This window comes from Garra rufa, chromosome 13 (genome assembly GCF_049309525.1).
Source record: "Garra rufa chromosome 13, GarRuf1.0, whole genome shotgun sequence".
Classification (NCBI taxonomy): domain Eukaryota; kingdom Metazoa; phylum Chordata; class Actinopteri; order Cypriniformes; family Cyprinidae; genus Garra; species Garra rufa.
Genome location: NC_133373.1, coordinates 34941385 through 34961402, shown reverse-complemented (window position 1 = coordinate 34961402; position 20018 = coordinate 34941385). Strand labels below are relative to the sequence as shown.

Below are 20018 nucleotides of genomic sequence, written 5' to 3'. Positions count from 1 at the left end.
CGGTCTGGTGCGCTCCGTTTGCAAGCGTGCATTCTTGAGGGAAAGGTTAGGCCGAAACAGCCCTCGCTAAAAACGCGTTCATAACCTCCCTCGGAATGCATGTTGGAGATATCAAGCAGGATTATGAGACTTAATTGAAGTCAATCGCTCCTTCTAGACCCCCTCCTGCTCTGACATGTGGAGGAGGCTCCTTCTTATACAGCGATGGGTGGAAGGCAGGAGATACTTCAACCGTGCTGTAGTTGGAAGACAAGAGTGATGTGTTGATCTTTGGCCCTAGCTTGAGGCACTCACAGATTTTTGCGTGTTTAACTGCAAATCTGTAAATAAAGAACAGCTACTGTATGTTGCGACTTACATAGCCAAAGTGGGTTAACCCTCTTGTACAAGGTCAGCCTTTGTAAATGGCTGCAATGATGCTCAACTTTGTTGGCGATTATATCAACTTAGCTACATAAAACAACAGATCATTTAATGCCCTAGCTGTTAAAAAACCCCAGATAAAACCAGCCTATGCTGGTTGGCTGGTCTTAACTGATTTAAGCTGGAAGTAGCAGGTTTTAGCTGGTCTCCCAGCGTGGCCAAGCTGGTGTTCAGTTGGTTTTAGCTGGATAAAGCCCCTCTAAAACCAGCCTGCAAAACAGCTATGACCAAGCTGGCTAAAACCAGCAAACCAGCTTAGGCTGGTTTCAGCATTTTTTTTCTTTTCTTTCTTTTTTTTCAGTAGGAAAATAAGACTTAAAAATTGCCACTCATGATTGTTTGCATTTAAAGTGACGTCCCCAAAATTTAAATTCTGCCATTAATTACTCACCCTCATGTCGCTCCAAACTTGTAAAAACATTTGCAATGTTTTACAAATGTCAGTAAAAAACTGATAGAAAATGACGGTGTTTCTATTAACCGATTTTATGTGACTAAAACATATTTTTTTCCTGTTGCGACAAGTCAATGGTAATAGATGTTGGTAGGTTTACGTATGTTGAAGCCATCGCACTAGAAGACGTAGGCATCTATCTTTACAGAAGCAGTGCAGAGAGATGCTTCTGAAACTAAAATGAGCTGCGGCGCTCGTGGTATAAACAAATGCATTGACTAGAGTGGCTACGATCAGCTCTGCAGACTTGTGCAGTGTAAATATGGGGTTATTTAAGCTTTAATGGCAAGGCAAGCCCCTTATTCAAGCATTGTGTAGTCAATGCTCCTGTAAGCGGCCACGTATGAGGTGTTTTTTGAGGCGATAGTACATTAAAGAATGACCATGAGGCTTTTATGTACGCAGGGTGACCTGTAAATTCCATTGCAGTTTGCTAAATATTCCTTTTTTTTTAATTTGCTGAAAAACTTATTGAATTGCAATTTTAAAGAAATGCTACATGAAATCGTTGTCCATGTGTCTGTTTGTTTTGCTAAACACCTTTACACTTTATCAAGCAAATATTTAAAGTTTGACTAACTTTGATTTTGTAGCTAAGCTTATTTCTATGAATTTATTTTAATTTAAATTTGTTTTAAATTCAAATTCGGAATGCCGTATCAGTACAAATTGAATGGAAAAAAAAATTCAAAGCAATTCACAGTTCAAATCTCATTGGCAGACAAGCCTTTGTAAAGGAAGGTTCTAGAGGCTTTGCACATGCTCATTTTTTATCAAAGTTAAGTCCATATTGATCTATCTATTAGAGCCACTTTTGGGGAGCTGCTCAAAATTCATGTCGCTAACTGCTCATTTTCAAGCGCTAAAGGCCGTGTTTTTCCGCTCAAGTCCCATCAGGTAATTCAAATTGATTTTGCATTTCCCCTCGCTCAGTATTTCATTTGCACTCACCTGTCTCACTTTGAATTGGATCAGATAAGTGTTATTTTATCTAAAGATCACTGCCTGCCTAACAGACCTCGGAGTTCTCACGTGGCGTACCTCTCACATTTTAATCAGTAAAAACCTGCCATAAGCTGCGAATGATCATGTGCGAATACCCTCGTCTTTTGAACAAATTTGTTTAATGTAATGTTGGTTTGTTGCATTCCTAATGATCCAAAACAGTATGAGACCTGTGTTTATTTAACCAAAATTTGCTTCATTTTTAAAGACACCCCCTTGCGCCGGCTGCAATTTTGCTGGGGAATCTGTTTCATTGTTTTATAATCACATCCCGCTATTTCGATAAGCGTTAGCTCATGAACCAGGGAGCGAGCCACCCTCACAAACTCCCACACAGGGTTCCTGCTTCCGCTGCAAAATGCATCGTCTGCCTGCACCGCTTCTTTGGCAGATTCCAGAGTTGTGGAGGCTGAATGTTTTAAGGAACACACATCGGAGAATTAATTACAGAGAAAATCTCCCACTTACGCTTTTACAGGCCAATTAATCACACATATGCAAATGTGTATTTGGTTAGTTAGTAGTTTGGGGTCTGACGTTGAAGTAGGTCTTTCAAACACCCTTTTCCTGTCTCTTTCACAGTATGCAGTCTGGCTGGTGCTGTGGGTCGCCTGGAACGTCTTCATCATCTGTTTCTATTTGGAAGTGGGTGACCTTTCAAAGGTAACATCTGATTTTTCACTTCTTTCGCAATGTGTAATCCCTCCGCTTGGCTATCAGTGTTTTTGTTTATGTCTAAGCTCCGTAAGCTTTTAAAGAGTGGCTTTTTATTAAGTATGTTGCAGATCATCAACTTGCATTAGTAGTAAGGTCAGGAAAGGCTTTTATTGGTTCTTTTGTTGGTGTTTCAGTGTCACAGCTGGGTCTAAAATCGTATTTAGAGCTGGAAGCAGTGCTTTGATGGAGAGTTTTAAGCTACTATAGCTTGTATGACTAGTCATCCAACAGGTGACCAATCAAATAGTGAGACTGATTAGTTTATCTAGATTTTTCCCTCCTACATACTATAATTGTGTTTAGTTTTTTTTTAATTTAAGGTACTTCGATTAACATATGTGTTATTTTTTTATTGTAAAAGCCTCTCATACTTATTCAGATGGACATCTTTGAGCGTCTTGTCCTGTTTGTTGCCTGGGCTGCCATTACTGTTGCATTTTAAAGATGGTGTCAACTTTGTCAAGAAATGCATCTTGAGACCTCTGCATTCTCTGCATTCTGTTGAATCCATCTAGCTGTAGTGCTGTAACCTAGCAACCACATGGCAACGCATTAGCAACCACTCACAACTTAGCATCTGCATAGCATTGCTGTGATAACTGCTTAGAACACCCCAGCAACCACACACATAGCAACGCAATGACAACACTCAGAACACCCTAGCAATCACATAGCAATGCAATGACAACCACTTCAAACACCCCAGCAACCGTATAGCAAAACAATATTAACCACTCAGAAGACCTTAGCAATCACATAAGAAGAAATGCGATGATAACCACTCAGAACACCCCAGCGATCGCATAGCAATGCAATGACAGCCACTTCAAACACCCCAGCAACCATATAGCAACACAATATTAACCACTTAGAAGACCTTAGCAACCACATAAGAAGAAATGCGATGATAACCACTCAGAACACCCCAGCGATCGCATAGCAATGCAATGACAGCCACTTCAAACACCCCAGCAACCATATAGCAACACAATATTAACCACTCAGAAAACCTTAGCAACCACATAAGAAGAAATGCGATGATAACCACTCAGAACACCCCAGCAATTGCATACATGGCAACATAATTGCAACCACTTAGAACACCACAGCAACCACATAGCAACACAATGACAACCACTCAGAACACATTAGCAACCGCATACATTGCAACGCAATGACAACCATTCAGAACACCCCAGCAATCACATAAATAGCAACGCAATGGCAACCCATCAGAACACCCCAGCAACCACACAGAAACACACTAACAACCACTTAGGACACCCCAGCAACTGCACAGCAACGCATTAACAACCATTTAGAACATCCCTGCAACCGCATACCAACACACCGTCAACCACTTAGAATATCTTAGCTTAGACCTTAGATATGTAGCAACATATTGACAACACCCCAGCAATTGCATAGAAACACAATAACAACCATTCTCAACACCCCAGAACCACATACATAGCAACACAGTGACAGCCACTCAGAACACCGCAGCAACTGAATAGCAACACATTGACAACCACTCAGTATACCCTGGCAACTGCATAGAAGCACAGTAACAACCATTTAGAACACCCCAGCAACCACACATAGCAATGTAATGGCAACTGCTCAGAACACCCCTGCAACTGCATAGCAACGCATTAACAACTACTCAGAACATCCCAGCATCTGCATAGCAACGTACTGAAAACGACTCAGAAGACCTTAGCAACCACACAGAAACACACTGACAACCACTCAGAAGACCTTGGCAACCACATACGTAGCAACATAATGACAACCATTTAGAACACCCCAGAAACCATACACATAGCAATGCAATGGCAACCACTCAGAACTCCCCAGCAATTGCATAGAAACAGAATAACAACAATTTAGAACACCCCAGCAAACACACACATAGCAATGCCATGGCAACCACTTAGAACACCCAAGCAGCTGCATAGAAACACAGTTACAACCATTCAGAACACCCCAGCAATCACATATACTGTATAGCAACGCAGTGACAACCACTCAGAACACCCCAGCAACCGAATAGCAACACAATAACAACCACTCATAATAGCCTGGCAACTGCATAGGAACACCATAACAACCATTTAGAACACCCCAGCAGCCACATTTGTAGCAACGCAGTGACAACCACTCAAAACACCACAGCAACCGAGTAGCAACACAACCACTCAGAATACCCTGGCAACTGCATAGCAATAAATTAACAAAAACTTAAAACATCCCAGCAACCACATATTAACGTAATAACAACCACTCAGAAGACCATAGCAACCACATATGTAGCAATGCAATGACAACACTCAGAACACCCCAGCAACCCCATAGTAATGCAATAACAACCACTCAGAACACCCCAGCAACCACATACATAGCAACACATTGACAACCATTCAGAACACCCCAGCAACTGCATATCCATGAAATAACAACCACCAAAAACACCCCAGCAACCCCATAGTAATGCAATATCAACTACTCAGAACACCCAAGCAACCAAATACATATAGCAAAACATTGACAACCATTCAGAACACCCCAGCAACTGCATAGCAATAAAATAACAACCACTCAAAACACCCCAGCAACCACATATCAATGCAATGACAACCACTAAGAACACCCCAGCAACTGCATAGCAACACAATAACAACAATTCAGAACACCCTGGCAACCACATGCATAGCAATGCAATGGCAATCAATCAGAACACCCCAGCAACCGCACAGAAACACAATGACAACCATTCAGAACACCCCAGCAACTGCATAGCAACTAAATGACAACCAATAAGAACACTCTATCAGAAATGGATTACACTCTAGCAGCCACTCAGAACACCTTAGCAACCAGATATGTCGCAACGCAATGACAACCACTCAGAACACCCTAGAGACTGCATAGCAACGCAGTAACAACTACTCACAATGGCTTAGCGATGAGTTTTTCAAAGGAAAGCACCACACTTTTCCCCCTCCAAAATTCTAAAAATCTTTTTTTTTTCTCCCACTCTATTTTCCCTTCTTTCATTTCAGCTAATAATTTATTAAATAGTCCATCGTCTGCTCATGTGTGTAGAAATAGCGAGCAAATATGTAATTAAAATGTCAAATTCTGTACCCAATTAAATGGCAAACCAGCCATGAAACTTGATTACCGGATCTATGGAGCACTTTATATGTATTACATTTTTTTTACCCTGAAAGCTCTTACGATTCCACATCAGCAGATGAGATCCCTACTTTTATTTATTTTCATTTGAATGTAATTCTCAGCCGTTTCAGTTTACTGTCAGTCCAGGGTTTTTAAATAGGCCCTTCAGGCCACTGGTCATGTGTGACGGCAATCTATAATTGCAGGCCAAAGATTATCGCTGCCCTAGTCAGTATGCAAAGGATATGTGTACTACACCAAGCCTTTGTGTATTTGCGTTACACCATTGGTCATAAGATTTGTGAAGCATTGCAGAGCAAGTGTGTTGAGGTTCTATAAGGTGGACAAAAGTGATGCAGTATATCGCTGATGATAAAGACGCACTATGGCAGAGGCGAATGTCTGCACTCTTTTCCTCGGGCTCAGATCTGTAATGGAGATTGATCCTTTAATCTTTAAATCACCTAGAAATGTCTGGCAGTCAATCTGGTTTTCTGGTTGATATGTCATTAACGTGCAATCTTATCAAGCATCTCAGATGACAGAATGAACATTTCACTTTAGATGTGTTGGTGCTTTGCAAGCGACGGTGTCAAAGATGTCAGACGGATCGCCGGCTTCAGCTATCATTTCTCTGTTATAGCCTCTCACGCCATCAGGTTCTGATGTGTCACACATCAAGGTTTTTATATTAGCGAAGCCATGGCTTACAAGATCAGGATGGCAAAGAGGATTATATTAGGTTGGATTCCTTGTTGTACGACTCGCTTTCTTTTTTTTATTTCATTTTTGGACTTTTTTGAGGAGAGTATGAGAGCATCACCTTGCATTAACGTGTTTCTCGTATCTGCATGCTATCTGGATCTGAGTCCTAGTTTAGAAAAATTCCCACGGTTGGATGTTAAAAGGGATTAAAAAAAGAGGAAAAGGGGAAAAACTAAAATAGACTGAGAGAGAGGATTTATCAAAAGAATTCTGATGGAATAATTCATGAGATATTGTTTATTAAATCCAATGACTATCTCAAGGCCAGTGTCTGTTGTGAGAATAGAATAGAAAATAGATAAAACTAAAAGTGAATGATTTGAAATACTGTATTCTAATTGGAGGAGACTCCAATTCCAATAGATTCCAATAGAGATGTTGCTAAGCGAACACTGAAATTCTCTTCATCTTTCTGCTATTTTGAGAACATTAGGATTGAATATTGTTGCTTCATTTAAAGAGAGAGTTCACTTAAAAATGAATCATTATTTACTCACACTTGTGTCGTTCCAAATCAGTTAGGATTTATTTTTTGTTTTGTTATTTTGAATATTTCTATTTCACTTTTATGTATTTATATTTCAGTTTTATTTCTAGTAAATTTAGTATTTATTTCAAATTACTTTTTTAAGTTTAAGTTAGCCATCTAACATTTATTTTAATATAATTTTAGTGTTATTTCTGTTCTTGTATTTTATTAGTATTTTGAATTCTTAAATTTTATTATATTTGGTGTTTTATTTATTTTTAGTTTAGGTTTGCTTTTGTAGTTTTTATTAGATTTGATAATTACTTAGCACTTATTTCTTTCAGTTAGGCAACATTTCGTTTTTCATCTAATATTTATGTTTTATTTTATTTCAAATTTATTTCAGTTAACAAAAATTACTGTTTCTAGTAATCTTAGTACTTATAAGCCTATATAATAATTGCTTATTGTAATTCTAACTTATTTCAGTTGAGCAACGTTTCAAATTTTTTAAAAGTTTTCTAATCTAATACTTATTTTAATAAAATTTTAGTATTATTTATGTTATAATTTTCATTGCTGTTTTGAATTATTGAATGTTTTAAATATTTTTAATTTTAGTTTAGGTTTTAGTGATTTTGCTCTTTGCTTTTGGCGTGTTTTTAGTGTTTTTTTATTTTGAATATTTCACTTTTATTTATTTAGATTTTAGTTTTACTTCTAACAATTGTAGTATTTATTAGCTTATTTATTTCAGTTAGGCAACATTTCTAATTTATTCGTTATTTATAAAGTTTTTCATCTAATATTTATTTTAATATAATTTTAGTTGTATTTATGTTACAGTATTTATTACTATTTTAAATTCTTAATTTTTTTAAATATTTTTGTTGTTTTATTTTAATTTTAGTTTAGATTTTAGCGATTGTGCTATGTTTGTTTTTCTCGTTTTTATTAGTTTTGTAAAATGCTTAATTAGTACTTCTCTTATTTATTTCAGTTAGGCAACATTTCTTTTTTTAAGTTTAAGTTTTTCATCTAATATTTGTTTTATTTTAGATTTATTTCAGTTCCAAGCAAACAACAAACAACACAAAACCCTCTTGACGTTTATTGAATGGACAAATACAAATTCTTCAAAATATCATCTTTTGTGATCTGTTGAAGGTTAAGAATTTTAATTTTGAGGTGAACTATCTCTTTAAGACTATTTATAGTGATCAGATTCGTTTCAGTGCTCGTGTTCACAGAACAAGCCTCAAAATGCCACCCATAAAGTGAAGCCCAGTTGAAGTGGTGCAGCTTCGGTGCTGTTGGTCCACTGGATTGGCAGTCCTGATGTGTGTTTCTGAAGCTCGTCGTCAGAGGGGCTGGCAGCCTGTCACAGCTACAGCTTTGTGGGAAAAATCGAGAGCCTCCACAACCCTCTCGAGAGGCTCTCCGCGAGTCTTCATTGCCGTTCAACGCCCTCTTCGTTTTTTAACTGGAGAATTCGCACAGCTTCACATCCCACAAGGGATCTTGTCAGTCGTTGTCAGCTGGAGAAGAAAGTCACTTCGGTACCCTTGATGTGTTCACGGTCTCTTTCGGAATAGAGAGAACTTGAAGAGGCAAACAAATGGAGTTCGTCGATCTGCCTCGCAGAATCCGCTCTCTAAGTCATCAACACGGCTTTAATTAGTTAGAGAAGTTATAGGATATTATTTAGCATAATTTATTTCCTTGTGACAGCGCAGCTCATGATTTATTAATGTGGGTGTAATGTGTTTAACCAGGGGAGAATCCGTTGAGACCCGCAAAGGCAATTAGATTTAGATCACACAGAAACAAATGAAGATAAATACAAGAGACAATTCCCAGTCTCTCATTTTTTTTTAGGTCACACAGGACTCAATATATTCAAGACTCACTCTGTTACTTATATCGGTAGGATGTAAAGGCGCAGGAATAGACATAACTATGTGAGCCGCCTACAGTGACAGCGTTTTATAATATCATAGAGCACAACGTGAAAACTGTTCCAAAAGTTGCCTAAATTAATTGTGCTAACTACAAATTCTAAGACAGTTTTACCCCCCAAAAAATCAAAACATTTAAAGTTTTCATTGAAGTAAAACAATTGAAAGTAGAGGGAAACTCACATTATGAAATATGTTTTTTTTCTCCAAATCATGTTGGCCAAAATTATTGGCACCCCTAGAAATTCTTAAGTGAAATATATCTGAATTATATTTCCATTCATATTTCTATTTGTTTCTAATTTTAGTATTATCTAGTAGATTTAGTACTTATTAATTTCAGTTAAAAATCCTCAGTTAACATCACTTTTTTAAGTTTAAGTTTTTCATTTAATGTGTATTTTAATATAATTTTAGTATTGTGTTATCTTTAATTTTTTATATTTTTGTTTTGTATTTCAATTTTAGTTTAGGTTTTAGTGATTTTGCTATGTTTGCTTATGTCATTTTTATTAGTTTTGTTATTTAAAAAAATTCTGTTTAGTTTTTATTTATTTCTATTTTATTTTTTAGTAATGTTAGTACTTTTTAACTTGTTTCAAATAGGCAACATTTTTTTAAGTTTAAGTTCTCCATCTAATTAATTTTAATATTGTTTTATTATTATGTATGTTACAGTATTTATTACCATTTTGAGTTCTTTAATTTGTGTTTTTATTTTAATTTTAGTTTAGGTTTTAGTGATTTGGCTATGTTTCCTTTTTCTATTTTTATTAGTTTTGTCATTTTGAATATTTCTATTTTCCATTCTATTTATTTTTATTTCCAGTAATTTTAGTACTTGTTAGCTTATTTAGTACTTATAGCTTAAACTTTTAAGTTTAAGTTTTTTTATCTAATTTTCTATATATATATTTTTTTTTTTTCAGATTTATTTTAGTGGACAAAAACTTTTAAAATTTAAAAATGTTTAATTACCAGTGACAATGCTAATCCATACAATATTAAACCCTATTGACTTCCATCAAATGGACTAATACAAATTCTTCAAAATGGTAAAGAATCAATTCATTTCAGAATTCATTTTTTGGGTAAAATATCCCTTTAAGACTACTACAAATTCTAAAAAAAAAAAAAAAAAATCATAACATTTGAATTTTTCATTGAAGTAAAACAATTGAAAGTGGGTGGAAATTTACATGAAATAAATGTTTTTCTCCCATGCATGTTGGCCAAAATTATTGGCACCCCTAGAAATTCTTATGAGTGAAATCCGAATTATATTTCCATTCATATTTCCATTTGTTTAGCACACCAGGAAGACTAGGAGCATGAAATTGTCTAGAAATGGATAAAACCAAAGAATATAGTTTTGATGTGCAGAACAAGAATGTTGAGCTTCATAAAATAGAAAGCGGCTGCCAGAAAATAGTTAAAGCATTGAAAAATCAGCATTTCCACCATCAGTTCCAATCAACAAAAAATGTTACAAATCTGCCTGGAAGAGGACGTGTGTCTATATCATCCTAATGCACGGTGAGGAGTAGAGTAAGTGGCCGAAGACTCTCCAAGGATCACAGCTGTAGAATTTCAGAGATTAGTTGAGTTTTGGGGTCAGAAAGCTTTAAAAAAATATCAAACAGCCCTTACATCACCACATGTTTTCAGAAGGGTTTCAAGAAAAATCCTTCTTGCTCATCCAAAATCAAACTCCAGCATGCAGTTGTCAGACACGACTGGAACTTCAAATAGGACTGGCTTCTATGGTCAGATGAAACTAAAAAAAGAGTTTTTTTCAACCCCACCAGATGGGGTTGGTACAGACAGGGATAAAAGTACCACTTGCCCACGGGTTAAATATAGCGGTGGATCTTTAATGTTGTGGGCCTATTTTTCTTGGACATCTTGTTCAGATACATGCCATCATGGATTGTATCAAATACCAACAGATAAAAAACTTAAACCTAACTGCCTCTGTTGGAAATCTTATAATGGGCCATGGTTGGGTCTTCCATCAGGACAATGATCAAAAAAAAAAACATTAAGATTAATACAAAAATGTGTCACAAAGCACAAAATGAAGCTTCTTACAATGGCTGTCCCAGTTCCCTGACCTGAACCCTATAGAAAATGAGTGGGGTGAACTGAAGAGGAGGGAGTTGGAAAGTTTCTGGATGAAGGAATGGTCTCTGATCTCTTGTCAGGTGTTCTCCAAACTCATCAGGCATTATTAGGGATGTAACGGTATAAAAAATCTCATGATATGATAATATCACGATATGAAGTCCACAATATGAAATTATTGCGAAAATTTGAGAAAAAAGACAAGTGAAAAATTAAAAATGTGTACATTTTAAAATTAAATTCTTCTATCTAATGCACTTTGAGAGTTTAAAATTAAGAGTTTTAACCCGTTCTTAACTAAGTTTAAAATGACTATTTTAAAATGACAATTTTTGCCCCAAAGACCTGTTTCATATTGCCATGTGACCACGATAATACAGAGACAGTTTTGCTATCGCGATATCACAACATTGATAATACCGTTACATCCCTAGGCATTATAGGAGAAAACTTAGAGCTGTTATCTTAGAAAAAAGATGTTGCAATAATTGGGTGCCAATAATTGTGACCACTGTGGACTAGAGAAAAACATTTACTTCAGAATGAGATTTTCCCTCACTTTCTGTTGGTTTACTTCAAAGGTAGGTTAGAATTTTGTGGATTTTTTGAATGAAAGATCAAAAGGATAAACAATGCAGTTTTATTACCTCAGCCACCTTTGGTCATATTTATTAAGGGTGCCAATATTAGTGGAGGCCACTGTTTGTATATTTAGGTAGTTGGCCCAGTGTGTGTGTGCAAGCATTGCCTGTTTATCCACATTTTTTTTAAATAAATCTAAATGTGAATATTCAGGAGGTTATTGTCTGTCATAAACCCCCTCTCTATCTCCAAGTCCACATGTGCATGTTTGGAATGGGATTTGGGAGCCATTACTTGAGGATAGTGGTGTTGAGCAAAAGTGACAGCAGAGATTTTGAGGAGGTGGCCAAAGTAAATAGCACGGCAGCCTCCATCCAGTCCACTAGTTTATAAGCAAACACAGACAGTCTGGCGAGAGGCGGGAGTTGCCTATTGCACCTCGCTTTGCAATCTCAGAGACGCTCCCATCCCCACTACCTCATCCCTGAGGGTAGATTGCACACACTTTGCCTACTGCTTAAGATGGAGTTTAGCAAGTGCTGTTGTATATTATGAGCTACCTGCATTCAGACTGACTGTGGAACATTGTCTGTACATTTAAAAGGGGATAACGGATGCAAAATTCACCTTTACATGATGTTTACAGTTAAATTTCTTAGCAGTGTGTGGACACAACCACCCTACAATGATAAATTCACTTTTTTTTTAATCTTCAAAAAATGTAAACAGTCTCAATTATCAAGCCGTTTTGATTTTCTGATAAGTATGATGTCATATTGATCAGGCCCCGCCCACAACCACTGATGGACTGTCCCATATTAGCATATTTACACCCTCAGCCGGTTGTACGCTGTAGTGACAATGTCAAGTAAGCAATGCAAGTGTTTTGTAGTTTCAGAGCCACTGAGTGGCGGGGTGAGCAGTAGCTCATTATCATTTAAAGAGACATGTACCAAAAAATAAAAAATAAAAAAATAAAAAAAATAAAAAATAAAGAGACATGTACCAAATCGCTGTGAACAGAGCTGTTTTTGACAAGATAAAAAGGGTGTTGTTTTACACAACTATTAAGGAATTTTGTGGTATTTTGCAGACATTTCATGAAGATCCTAAAGAATCATACCAACTTGTGGAAAATGGGCATCCAATGTCCCTTTTACAAGTCCCTTTTTAAGAAAGCAACTACAAAGCAGTATACATGAACCCTACTGCTACAAAATTTTAGGAATAAATCTAAAAAAATATTGTGATCTTCTAATCTTAAAACAAGCTGAACATAATTCAAGGTATGTTATTTAAATGTACACCATATTATTTTGTTTTTCACATTATTTATACTCTCGTTCAAAATTGTAGATTTTAAAAAATTTTATTAATAAAAGAATATCACAGTTTCCACAAAAATATTAAGCGGAACAACTGTTTTCAACATTGATAATAAGAAATGTTTCTTGAGCAGCAAATCAGCCAATCAGAATGGTTCCTGAAGAATCGTGTGACTCTGAAGACTGGAGTAATGGCTGCTAAAAATTTGATTTAAAATAAATTGAAATAGAAACCAGTTGTTTAGAACTGTAAATGCAGTCAAGCCCAAAATTATCCACACCCCTGGCAAATTCTGACTTAAAGTTACTTTTTTCAACCAGCAAGTTTTTTTTTTTTTTTTTTTTTTTTGACCGGAAATGACACAGGCTTCTCCCAAAAGATAATAAGACAATGTACAAGAGGCGTCATTGTGGAAAAAAATATTTCTCGGCTTTTATTTTTTTCATTTGAACAAAAAGTGGCCTGTCCAAAATCATTCATACCCTTCTCAATAATCAATAGAAAAGCCTTTATTGGCTATTACAGCAATCAAACACTTCCTATAATTGCTGATCAGCTTTTTGCATGTCTCCACTGGTATTTTTGCCCATTCAACTTTAGCGATGAGCTCCAACTCTTTCAGGTTGGAGGGTCTCCTTGCCATCACCCTGATCTTTAGCTCCCTCCACAGATTCTCATTTGGATTTAAGTCAGGACTCTGGCTGGGCCACTGCAAAACGTTAATGTTTTTGTCTGCTAACCATTTCTTCACCACTTTTGCTGTGTGTTTTGGGTCGTTGTCATACTGAAATGTCCACTGGTGCCCAAGGCCAAGTTTCTCTGCAGACTGCCTGAGGTTGTTGTTGAGAATTTTGATGTATTGCTCCTTTTTCATGGTGCCGTTTACTGTGATTAGGTTCCCTGGTCCACCGGCTGAAAAACACCCCCAAAACATTAGGTTCCCACCACCATGTTTGACAGTGGGGATGGTGTTCTTAGGGTTGAAGGCTTCTCCTTTTTTACGCCAAATGAAGGCTACATCATTGTGGCCAAACAATTAAATTTTTGTTTCATCTGACCGTAAAACAGAAGACCAGAAGTTGTCTTCTTTGTCCAGATGAGCATTTGCAAAGGCCAAGCGGGCTTTTGTGTCCCTTATCTGGAGAAGTGGTGTTCTCCTTGGTCTGCGTCCGTGGAACCCAGCGGTGTGCAGTGTCCGTTGGACTGTCTGCCTTGAGATGTTGAGCAGAGCCCAGATTCATCAGGATGGCCTTGGTGGTGATCCTTGGATTCTCTTTTACCTCTCTCACTATCCTCCTGGCCAGCACAGGTGTCACTTTTGGCTTCCAACCACGTCCTCTGAGATTTTTCACAGTGCGGAACATCTTGTATTTTTTAATAGTACTTTGCACTGTAGCCACTGGAACTTCAAAACATTTAGATATGGTCTTATAGCCCTTTCCTGACTTGTGTCCTGACTTTAGATCAGCTTGGACTATTTGGAATGGTATAGAACTTTGGACTGTGACAGTTTGCAAAGGTTATGAATAATTTTGGACATACCACTTTTTGTTCAAATGTAAATTAAAGCTGAGAAATATTTTTTTCCACAATGAAGCCTCGTGTACATCGTCTTACTATCTTTTGGGAGAAGCTTGTGTCATTTCTGGTCAAAAAAAACTTGCTGGTTGAATAAAAGTAACTTTGAATCGGGCTTTTAACTTTCGGGCTTGCCTGTATATTTCACAATATTATGGTTTTAACTTTTTTAATTAATAAATGCAGCCTTGTTAAGCATTAGAGACACAAAAAGTGAGAGCGTAAGATTAAAAAATGTTTAAAAATTACTATCAACTTCCCTTTAGATCCAACCATTACTGTGTAACTGTCCATACTGAACACAATTATTCTCTAAACCTTCCCAAAGCAAATTTCTAAAACTTTTAAGATATTTGCCTGGTAGCATGAGTTTTTATTTATTATGTTGGTATTTCACAGTTGCTGTGGAGCTGGTGATATTACTGTCGAAATAACAGCAACTTAATCCGTAGAACTACGTTGCCGTGGGTTTATTTCCCCCCTTACGAGGAAGGCGGCTTAAAATGCCTGGCCCTGTCACACACTCTGAGTCCTCATATTCAGTAAAATGTTGGAAGTCTGAAAAACTGTCAGGGGGTGAAAGTGATAAGGTGATTTATAGTCAATTTCACTGGGAGCTGGTGGGGAAATGCTGGGGCTGTCAGCTCTGGCTCCTCAAAACAAATGACTTCGAGCCCATGCACTGACTCAATAAGGCTATCATTCCCCATCAGGACACATCACTGCCACTTGGCCATGGAAAGACGAGATGCTTGGGAAGGTTTTTGGAGAGCAGGTGAGTCAGTGCTACACCTGTGCCGGGCTGCCCGCTCTAATGCGGCTCTTTGGCTGGCAGTAAAGCTCATCGAGATAATTGTTTGCCTCTCAGAATGCAACAGTGTGACCGCAACACACATTTTGCCTAATAAGATAACAGAATGACATGGTCTTTGAGTTTGACAGTACTGACTTTATTTACTGGATTTTCAAGCAGAAACAACAGGCTTGTTTGAATGAGAATGGAGAAGTTGTCTGGAGGTCTTTGAATATAAGTCAATAATAGCAATCTTAATCTAGGTTATATATAGGGCTGGGTAAAAAAAAAGCAATTTCAGAATCGCAGAATCGAAAATTGTCAAAACCCAGCCAGTCTCTTCTTCACCAAGACTGCATTTATTTGATTACAATTACAGTGAAACTATTATTGTGAAATTGTGAAATGTTATTACAATTACAACTGTATTCTATGTTAATATATTTTAAATTGTAATTTATTCATTGTGATGGCTAAGATTAATTTGCAGCAGCTAATACTTCAGTCTTCAGTGCCAAAACTGTGTCAAAACTCCTTGACATTTTTGTGGAAAACATGATACTTTTTTTCAGAATTCTTTGATAACCAGAAAGTTATAAATAACAGGATTGATAGATTGATTGATATTAATTGATTATATATATATATATATATATATTAGTGGTGGGCCGTTATCGGCGTTAACGTGCTGCGTTAACGTGAAACTCTTATCGCGCGATAAAAAAAATATCGCCGTTAATCTATTCTCAAATTTGGGTTGGGAGCTGGGTCTAAACTACGCAAGCTATGATGACTTTCACCTTGATAGTTTAACGCGGATGTATACCGAAGACTATAGAATAGGGTCGCGCGTTTATGTCTCCTCCGCCAAAACACAGACGGGATCACGTCGTCCTCCATTCATAAAAAACGAATCTACTATAGCGAAATGCCACGTAAATTCGTCGTTTTTTGGATTCATAAATCAAATGTTGGTCTGTCACTTAATTCAAATCGCGATATGGACTAGTGTATGTGAAAACTGAAATGCAAAAAGACCGTTTTAATATGAATCCGGTATGTTCCGTTTGCCTAGCTGTATGTATGCATTGCGGAGACGAGCTTTTACTACACGCATACTGAAACACACGTGACGCTCCCGGTAATTTTTGGCATTTTCATCTCACATGAACAGATAAACTCAATCTCCCAAACTGCTGTGAGGGTCACTTTTACCGTTTCATTTGAGAAAACTAGCATCATATCATACTGTATGACACAGAAACTTCACGGCAACCTGTCAAAATAAAAGTACGGTGTAACATGTAATGGGCTGGGTAGGTGTTTACGTTAAAAAAACACAATCTAATAGGTAGAAAAAATTATTTCATTGTTAGTTAGTTAGTAAACACAAGTACATCTAATTGAACATAATTTATTTTCATCAACAAATTATCATAGAACAGCTTTATGAGCTGTATGATCCATTCTCAAAGACTTTAAGTCATTATTTGGGTAGCACACATATTCTGAATGCCTTCAGCAGAATTCAAATTAGCCATTTTAATCTAGATTAATCTAGATTAATTCCAAGATTTAATCTAGATTAATCTAGATTAAAAAAATTAATCTATGCCCACCCCTAATATATATATATATATATATATATATATATATATAGATAGATAGATAGATAGATAGATAGATATACTATGGTACAAAAGCACATTTTGCTTAAAAAAATCACTTTAACTAAAATAATTAAAAAGCACATAAAAACTTGACAAGTGCAGCTTTCTTGTTGATGTATTTCCTAATGAAATGTGATGATGATTTGCTATTTGCTAGCTGGTTGCAATGGGAGAGACAAAAATCCATGTAGTACAGGATGAGTCATCAATATTTTTAGTGCTCTTTCCCAGAATAGATTGTCTACATTTTAATTGTGCATTTCTACTAAAAGTGGATTTTTAGATCACACAAATAGCCATAAAGCTCGCATTTTGATCTCCTTGTATCTTGGAGGACACGCATTTGGAGCAGCTGTAGGTTAATGTGAAGAGAGAGAGCAGGGTGACAGTCCAATCTTATTTCAGATGAACATGGAGCTCTAAGGGCTTCCAGTGTTATTAAAAATGACAATGAAAGTTCCCCTTTCAATGTGCCATTAAGATCGGAGTGACACTAATGCGCCATTCAGACGCTCGCTACGTGTGCAGGGGGTCTTACCTCTGTATCTGAGAGGAGGAACTCCATTTTCCACACTGTCAGTTCATTTGTCGAGACTACATTTAGAGCGCGGCCTCGCTCGCACACGCCAACATAGCGCTCTTCCCAATCAACGTGCTTTGGAGAGCCAAACTGTTGTCATTGTTTGCTTCAGTACTCCAAGTTTAGTTCTTCATTATGTCCATTCGTCGTTTGGCAGTGATCTTGAGGGAAAGTCTGTTCATTAAAGATTCTTTTCGGTGGTTTTGGGAGCTACTGCCATCAATCAAGTCTCAACAGGGGGCCTCAGTTTGGGTCCCATCGCGCTCTTTGTGAAGTAAGCGTGTCATCCTCAATGTCACTCAGTGCAAAACAAACAAACACACACAAACTCTGAAAACCCACAGATCTCCTCAGAGCAGAGACTATGCTCCTATTATTCACCCACACAGACAATCAGATGCTGGGTTTCAGCAGGGTTGAGTCATAAGTGATAATACTCAGTGCACTGTTGGCAGTTTGGGAATACCTGAACTATGAAATGAGCACTAAACTGATGCATATTATCATATTCATAGTTTTGTTGTGTTTTATATGCACATACTTTGTTGTGGTTTGAAGCCACGGGGGAGCTGAACACTCAGTCCAATGCTGCACTTTATTTCTTTAATCAGTTTTTTTTTTGGTCTTGTTTTTTTAGTAAATGTATCTGTGCTGCTGCACCCAGCCAGCTTGTTTATTATCTTATCCAGCACATATCATATTTAAAAAATATTTTGCAACTAAAAAATATAACTATCAAACTATCACAAATGTGGTTGTAAACGATCCCAGTTGAGGAAGAAGGGTCTTAATAATTAAATTGTAATTTAAAAAACAAAACGATCTTTTCACTAGATAAGACCTTCACCTGGGATTGTTTACAACCACATTTGGGATAGTTTGAAGCCACATTTAAAGTGCATTTTGGAAGTTTAAACTCGGGGCACCATAGAAGTCCACTGTATGGACAAAAATCCTGAAATGTTTTTCTCAAGAAACATGATTTTTTTTAATAACTGAAGAAAGAAAGACATGAATATCTTGGATGACAAGGGGATGAGTACATTGTCTGTACATTTTTGTTCTGGAAGTGAACTTCTCCTTTAACCTACTAACTATTTTTACATATGTGCAGTCCTTTTCCATTAAAAACATTTTTTATAGAGCATAAACCCAGTCTGAAAAAGTCAGGCATGCTGAGAAATCTGCCATCCGTGTTTCATCAATTGGAGTGATTTGTCAGGGCTTGACCAGTAGATGCGCGAGGAACCACTTGTCATTTCTCAACATGGTTTCAGCCACTCAGAGTGAGATGTGTCCGCAGCAGGAGCCTAAAACAGGCTCCAAAGGCTCAGTATGCAATCAAAGCCTCAGACCACCCACCCCTCTCATGGGGAACAGGAAGCTGGGTGGTAAAAACAGGAAGCTGCATAAATCAGAATCCCAGAGGTGGTAGCGTTTGAGCAGAGAGACATTTCTCTACAGGTACATGCTGTAACATGATGAAATGTGCATTCAGACAGCAAAGGCAGAAAAATAACACTTTGGCATTGTGTTCTCAGTGCATAATCATAGAGGAGGTGCAGGCATGTACTAGTCCAACCTTCACTGTAGTGTCTCAAAAGCATCAGTGCTTTGTTGAAAGTGCAGGAGTATTAGGTGATGCCACAAGAACGTTATTCTTCTGAACGTAGCAGTGAGGAAATGACTCTGTTGCTGGCTTTCACATCAAGATTGAATGATTTACTCCAACTAGGCGTCGCTTTGTTTCATAGAAGGCTTGCTTATCAACATCCTCTTGTGCCTTAATCCGTGTTGAACGACCGTCACTCAACCTACGCAGCGAAATGTTAATAGCAAATTAAGTACACCCACAATTCTGAACTTCTAAAGAGATGTGTGACTGAAATTGCAACGGGCTACTTAAATTGTTTTCGTTCTAATACAAGTATTCAGAATGAGGCTTTTAGAGGAGTAGTCGACCTTTGTGGACGGATCAAGGAGTGTTGTTAGGGTGATCTAACTAAGCCTATATTAAAAGTGTACTGTTTAGGGTGGCTGCATGAAATGATTGGGTAAAATGGATGTATTCAATTCAAGTGGTTTCAGCAGTTGTGGGGTTTGTCCTTGAGGATTTTTCAGTGTCCTTGAGCTGGGATATATAGTTGAAGTCAACAGTTTACATACACCTTGCAGAATCGGCAAATGTTTATTATTATACCAAAATAAGAGGCATCATACAAAATGCATGTTATATTTTTATTTAATACTGACTTGAATAAGATATTTCACATATAAGACGTTTACATATAGTCCAAGAGAAAATTAATTTATAAAAATGACCCCATTCAAAAGTTTACATACAGTTAACTTGATTCTTAATACTGTGTTGTTACCTGAATGATCCAGATC

General features: G+C 37.1%; 1 protein-coding gene across 1 annotated transcript in view; it reads left to right on the top strand.

Annotated features, from left to right (window-relative positions):
- Positions 1-20018, top strand: part of nkain2 (sodium/potassium transporting ATPase interacting 2) — a 228413-nt gene that overhangs the window by 75582 nt on the left and 132813 nt on the right. Inside the window, exon 3 of the mRNA XM_073816967.1 lies at positions 2465-2545. Coding sequence (XP_073673068.1) covers positions 2465-2545 — 81 coding nt within the window. The remainder of the gene's footprint in view (positions 1-2464; positions 2546-20018) is intronic.